The sequence below is a fragment of the Capsicum annuum genome, chromosome 6 (assembly GCF_002878395.1).
Source record: "Capsicum annuum cultivar UCD-10X-F1 chromosome 6, UCD10Xv1.1, whole genome shotgun sequence".
NCBI classification, from domain to species: Eukaryota; Viridiplantae; Streptophyta; class Magnoliopsida; order Solanales; family Solanaceae; genus Capsicum; species Capsicum annuum.
This window is the reverse complement of record NC_061116.1, coordinates 81,021,238-81,027,373: the sequence shown is the minus strand read 5'-3', so window position 1 is coordinate 81,027,373 and position 6,136 is coordinate 81,021,238. Positions and strand designations below refer to the sequence as shown.

Below are 6,136 nucleotides of genomic sequence, written 5' to 3'. Positions count from 1 at the left end.
TGGGGCTTAATTTTAAGGTTTGCGGAAATTAAAACCCCTGCAAATTGCAATTCCAACGGTTCCCAAAACCCCCACAATACGAGCCGTCACAAACAATTTGCAACAGTTATTTTTCGACCGCCCTAATTACTTTGCGGTGGTTATTTTGCATCAGTTTAAAACCTCCACAATTTTTATTTTTTAATTTAGTAGGACCCATTAATTATCAATAACAAATTATAAATTCTAATTTTAGCTCAAATTTAATTGTTCCTTTAGCCATAACCTACAATCCCATATTTATTCAATTCATATATCATTAACACAACATAACTAATTAAACATTGTAATTCACAAGCATATAAAAAATACATTGAACTTTAAACTTCAAAATTAAATTTTTAACATTAGCATCTTCAAACTCCAAATTTTCAACATTAACTAGTATCTTCAAACTCCAAAATCAAATTTAACACAAAACCTTCAATATTCAAAAATTCACTCTAACCACACAATTACATCATCATAATTGAATATCCAAGATAATTTGCAACGTAATCAACGACTATCATTAGGATCACTATCATCACGTGGTCTCCTTGCATCCATGGATGAAATGAGTCTACTTGCAGCATCACTTAGCTACATAAAAATGCAAAGTATAAAAACCAATCACATAAACTTTCAGTCCTTATTATAGTCTAATAATGTGGGAAGGTAGTTTAATAGAATCAATTAAATAGCAGAAGAATTCTAAGCGTATATATCTAACCAGATACTCTGATTCTTAAGACTCCAAAATGTATTCCACATGGTACATATTTATCAACCAGATATTTAGCAACAGCTTACATCTTCATTCAACAATAACCATTAGCACGAGAAGCAAATGGACAACACCATATTACCACAATAACACACGTCTTATGCTCAAGGATAGGATGATATAAGAACCAACTGGACATAATCAAAATGGTTCAATGCACGGAAGTCCGCTGAATATAGGTAACTCAAATCCAGTTATTCCCTTCTCTATTATGCATATTTCTATTACAGAAAATTTCCCAATTAACGTGGTTTCACTGCATTTAGATATTAAGCATATATCTAGATGATTTTTTAAATTGTTCACAATTACAACAAGAAATCTTTGAAAATAAATTGCTTTTGTTGTCTCTAGATTTGTCTCTAGATTTTAAACACGTCTTGCACTTCGTTCATTAGTGTGCGTTAAGAGTATGCTTCCATCCTTTGAAAGCATAGGTAACAGACAGGAAGAACTTAAGCTCCACTAACAATCAAAGCAAAAGCAAAAGCAAAACTATACACTAGGACAGAAGCTCTACAAAAATTAGGATATCGAGATTTAAAAGACAGAACAAATAGTGTTAATCATGCGTGAATATTTCATGTTTCAGTCCAATGTTTATTGAGTGAATCCATGGAAAAAATCATTTTCTTCTTCAGCAAATCTGAATCATATTGCCATAGACTATCTAAAGTTTCTAGTCATTAATATAGCAATTCCTAACTGCGCTCTCGTACCTCAATTGCAGTATCTTGGATGCACTATTAGAATGTTACCGACTTTTCTGGGATGTCAATGAAATGATAGTCAAGTAAAGAGAAGCAAAAAAGTCATCCATAGAAGCATATCAATATGCTTCATTACATCGTCCAAATTCACCCATAATAATCTTATATCATTGGATGCTCATTGATACAAAATGAGAGAATATTTAGTAGAGCATGGAGAAAATATTTGTGTTATTTGGACGCTTAAAATTTTAAAATATGCAACCAAAACAAAATAGGCTCTGAATGTGCTATTACCTGCCCTAGTGCTTGGAGGCACAATGCTCGCAGAACTCCTTCAGCGAGGTCTACTGGAAGATTTCTCCTAAATACAAAGCAAATAATAGTGAAAATCTAACTCCTGGCAGGCCATGGATTGGAATTACGTTAGTATAAAAACCTTTGTTCGGCCGTAACTGGGGAAGAACATTTCGAACCGCACAATCAAGATATCCAGTAGGAAATAGAAAGATCAAAACGAGGAAATAGAAAGATCAATTTAGAGGCTTTACCAAGAAACAAGTGTTATAAATTAAAAGAACACGTCAAGACATTTACGAGATCTGCAACGTTAAACATGGGGAAAACACCCACCTTCAGATACCTTTGGGGAATAACCATCAAGAGATGTTCTAGGAAGAAACAGCAACTTAGCTAGTGATAACGATAGCGTTGCCATCAAGTGCAAAATGGACAGTACTTCATACCAAGCACTAAACATTGCAGTTCCTAAATTTTTTGACAAATAATATAATTCTCCCTCATAGTGGAAAAAACAAATAGAACAGTTAACATGAAAAGAAAGCAAAAAGGAAAACATATTTCTAGTTTGACCTCTGCATCATCCTCTTGATTGACCCAAATAAATTGCACTTTATGCTGTAATATGCTACCTAAAAATCGCAAAGAAAGCAAAATCTCACAACTCAAATCAACAAAGTGAAAATGCTAACGAGATAGCAACCAAAGAATGTACCATCGTAACTAGTCCCAAAAGAACAGGCAAATAATCTTCTAGAGCCTGCAAAAGATTATCAAGGGTTGAACCTCCTGCAAGAAATCGCTACTATGCATCATATCCATGTATGAGGAAGAAACAAGAACATGGACAAATTCCAAAAGATGTGTCTGCATTTCCTCTGCAACTCACCATGCTGAGTAGCAACTTTCCTTCTTGACCTTGTAATTGTGGGAGCTTCCTGCCCTGCCATAATGACTATTCTGGTTCTGAGAACGGAAAGGCACTCCACCAGGGTTTTCGACAAGTGATCACCAAGTGCAAGAGAGAAATCAACTGGCTTAGGAATACGCAATCCTAGAACAAATACAGACACCTTGCCAATGTTTCCTGGCCTTTTATTCCCACCAGTCTCCTGTGGCATCGAAACAAAGCATCCCATATCCTAAAACTTGTATGGGTCAAAACAAGTTCCAAAAAACCTCTACCATGTTTAACCCAAGACCAAAATCAATTATATAAAGTTACAAGGTGCATGTTTCTATACGAACATACCCAAAATAAATTTTAAAATAGAAGAAGAAATCAATGAATAGACACAATCTTCCCAACTGAAATATTAGAAAGACAAAGAGTTGAAGTCAGCTACCTCTTTAAAGCCCCCTAAGTTTTCAACTTTTTCTAATAATATAGCTAGGAACATTGATTAACTTGATAATGTATCTGATAATGGCTCAAAGGAAGTGCACCAACCTCGGAGTCCAGCTCAATGAACATAAAATCACATCTTAAGTTGGTGAACAAAACAACCTTGCTAGGAAAGAACAAATAACAAATGAGTCTGAGAAAGCGAACTGCAGTAATAATCTAATATACAAGCAATAGGATTTCAGGTAGAACATCAAAAAGCCAGATTAAATTCACAATTTTCATTACCAATTCTAAGGACATGAAGCCCATTATTTAGAGAACTAAGGAACAACACAACTGAATACCATAAAACATCTGCAAATAACATCGGTAATTGAACTAACGACCCTCAACACAACTCCTTTTATCCTTTATCTTCCTCTTAACAGCAGTCCTACAGAACAGATCTTAGAGACCCACAGAAGGAGCTCCTAGCAAATTTCTGGTAGACAATAGCTTATTGGTTTTTGAGGTCGAAATCAAAAGCACCTGAAGGGTGCTTTCATTGAATTTGCTAACGTTACAGTTAAGCCAACCAATTACTTTTTCACCCTGCAACCCAAGAAGAATAACACTAGTAGTTCTTTCTACAAATAAAGAGCCCTGATCTTTCTTATCACACTATCCATTCACCAACCAGCGGCTAATTTTTTATTCAAAATAGCATGAAGAAATTCAAACTTATAGCAAAATGCAGAAAAATAGGTATAATTTGAAACAAATAACAAAATAAACAGAGAAAATACTTGATGAGAAATCAAACGCAAAGCTATTACTTAGCAGTATGGGTAGACTCTTACTCTAGCCAGTGATGAATTGGAAGAGTCCATATAGATACAAAGAATCCACATAGATGATCACAACTAAGTGTATTCTTGAAGTTAGAAACATAGCTCATCCAAGAATGAGGAAAATAAAGTCCACTTCTAAAAAAACATTACTAGTAGAAGTGTAGAACAACCCAATCAGTTCCCAGAACTCTCAATGCTCCAGATTAAAATCCCAAACCACCACCACCTTGCTCCAAAGCAGAAAGAATTATATAAACCTACAACTCAGTACGTTTATCTCGCAAAATTACAGAATGGATTAACTTTATCCAATGAAAATCTTTCTATAAGACAAATAACAATAATAACATACTCAGTGAAATCTCACAAAGTTTCGAAATTCCTCGGCTCAAGTGAAGCTAATCAAACAAGTAATGGAGATTCATTAAAGATAAACAGAGACCAAATAAATTAAATTCATTAAAAATCTACAAGCTTCAGTCTCAAATTCAAATTCCTACACTCTGGACTTTGCAAAATCACAAAAGAGCTACATAGAAGCTCATATCAATTATCAACCAACGCTTACAAATATCAAATAAACTAAAAAACATAAGATAGAAAGCAGTACCTTTTGATTGAGATAATCAACATTGAGAGCAAGATTAGACAGCTGAATTGTACCAGCACTAAGCTGAACAACGAGCTGATTAGGATCAATAACACCAAGTATAAATTTCCCCAATTTCTTCTTCAACAAAAAATTACAAAAACTTTTAATTGCCCAACGCGAGAACAACGTCTCCGCAGACCTCGCTAAATTCCACGAAAACATTCTACCAAAAAAATTATTCTCACAGTTCAATTCAATTCACAAACAGCAGAGATTTAGGGTTTCCAATTAACAAAATCTACTTATGATGGAGACATCCAGCAAATATATAAATTTTAGCAATGAATTTTTAACCCTCGCATTTCATATAATTTTATTTTGTTATAAATGTATTTAATCTACTTGATATTTATTAAGATTTAAAATATCCGTCTTTTACTCAGATTAGAGTAAATTTTTTCTATAAATAGAGGGATTTTGTTCATTGTATTTACAATCTTATTATCTCTCATCAAGTAATAAGAATTACTCTCTCTTCTTCTTTGTTCTTTCTTACTTTATAACACGTTATCAGCATAAAACTATGCCAAATAAGGTAAGATTATAAATCTAAAGGTCAAAGTTAGTAATTCCTTATGTTATTTGTATTTTTTTATTAATAATATAATTATTGTTAGATTTGAGGAAAAATAATTGGTTTAGAACCATTTATGTTTTAAATTCATTCCTCAAAAACAATATTATCAAAAGGGATGATAATATTTGGGTTTAAGTCCCATCGATTTATGCCTAAGACGTCTTTATATGGATAAAATATTGAGTTTGAATTTCAATACACCATATTGATGATATTGTGATGGCTAAGGCAAAATAATGGGTATTGGGTGAAAAGTCATGAAATTCGACCCATTGAATATACTTCATTCCATGAAGTGAATGTGGTAGCAATATATGATAAGTCTGACATATGACAACTTACTTCATTCTTGAAGTGTATGTGGTAGCAGTGCATAATATGTCTGAAAGAAGACAAGTGATTGAATGCATGAATATAATAATGATCATCAAAAGTGATGATATTTTCACACGCTTATATGATTATAGGATATGCTAGAGAAAAATTCTCTACATTATATGTATGCCTCGATTTGCTTCTGAAGTAGCAAAATCTTAAAAGAGGTTATAAGTTTTCATAATTTGATAGGCTTAAGGAACGATTATATTACATTCCTAGGGAATGAGAAACTTATTAATGCAAACGTGCACTTGATTATGATTGTATCACAACTCACCATCGAAAGAGGTTGAATAATTTTGAAATCTACTTCTGAAGTAGTAAATCTGAAATTTATTCATGTAATACTAAATCTGAAATTTACTAAAGAAAAAGTACATGTCATGGTAACGTTGGAGTTTACTAGAATAAAAGTTCTTTTTCTTCATTTTATTCTTCTTCGATTGTTGTCGTACTACCAAATTCATCTTTAATTATGTTCATTATATAAATGTTTATTAGCATTTGAGCCATATATTGTATATAACAAATTTATT

The 6,136-nt window shown here is 32.9% G+C and overlaps 1 protein-coding gene across 9 annotated transcripts; it reads right to left on the bottom strand.

Annotated features, from left to right (window-relative positions):
* Positions 1-428: 428 nt before the first annotated feature.
* LOC107873345 lies at positions 429-4,962 on the bottom strand. Of its 9 annotated transcripts, none has more exons than XM_016720162.2 (7): positions 4,604-4,962; positions 3,266-3,322; positions 2,705-2,957; positions 2,531-2,575; positions 2,389-2,447; positions 1,813-1,879; positions 429-621 (listed from the first exon to the last, which is right to left on the bottom strand). In XM_016720162.2, exons 1-6 carry the CDS (start codon positions 4,805-4,807, stop codon positions 1,853-1,855), a joined length of 645 nt encoding a protein of 214 aa, XP_016575648.1. In that variant the 5' UTR covers positions 4,808-4,962; the 3' UTR covers positions 429-621; positions 1,813-1,852. The 9 variants fall into 9 exon arrangements, 8 of the variants coding, with proteins under 8 accessions (XP_016575648.1, XP_016575645.1, XP_016575644.1 ...); XM_016720159.2 differs by having other exon boundaries at positions 2,531-2,604; positions 2,705-2,927; positions 4,604-4,959; XM_016720158.2 differs by having other exon boundaries at positions 2,531-2,604; positions 4,604-4,958.
* Between the last annotated feature and the right edge of the window lie 1,174 nt (positions 4,963-6,136).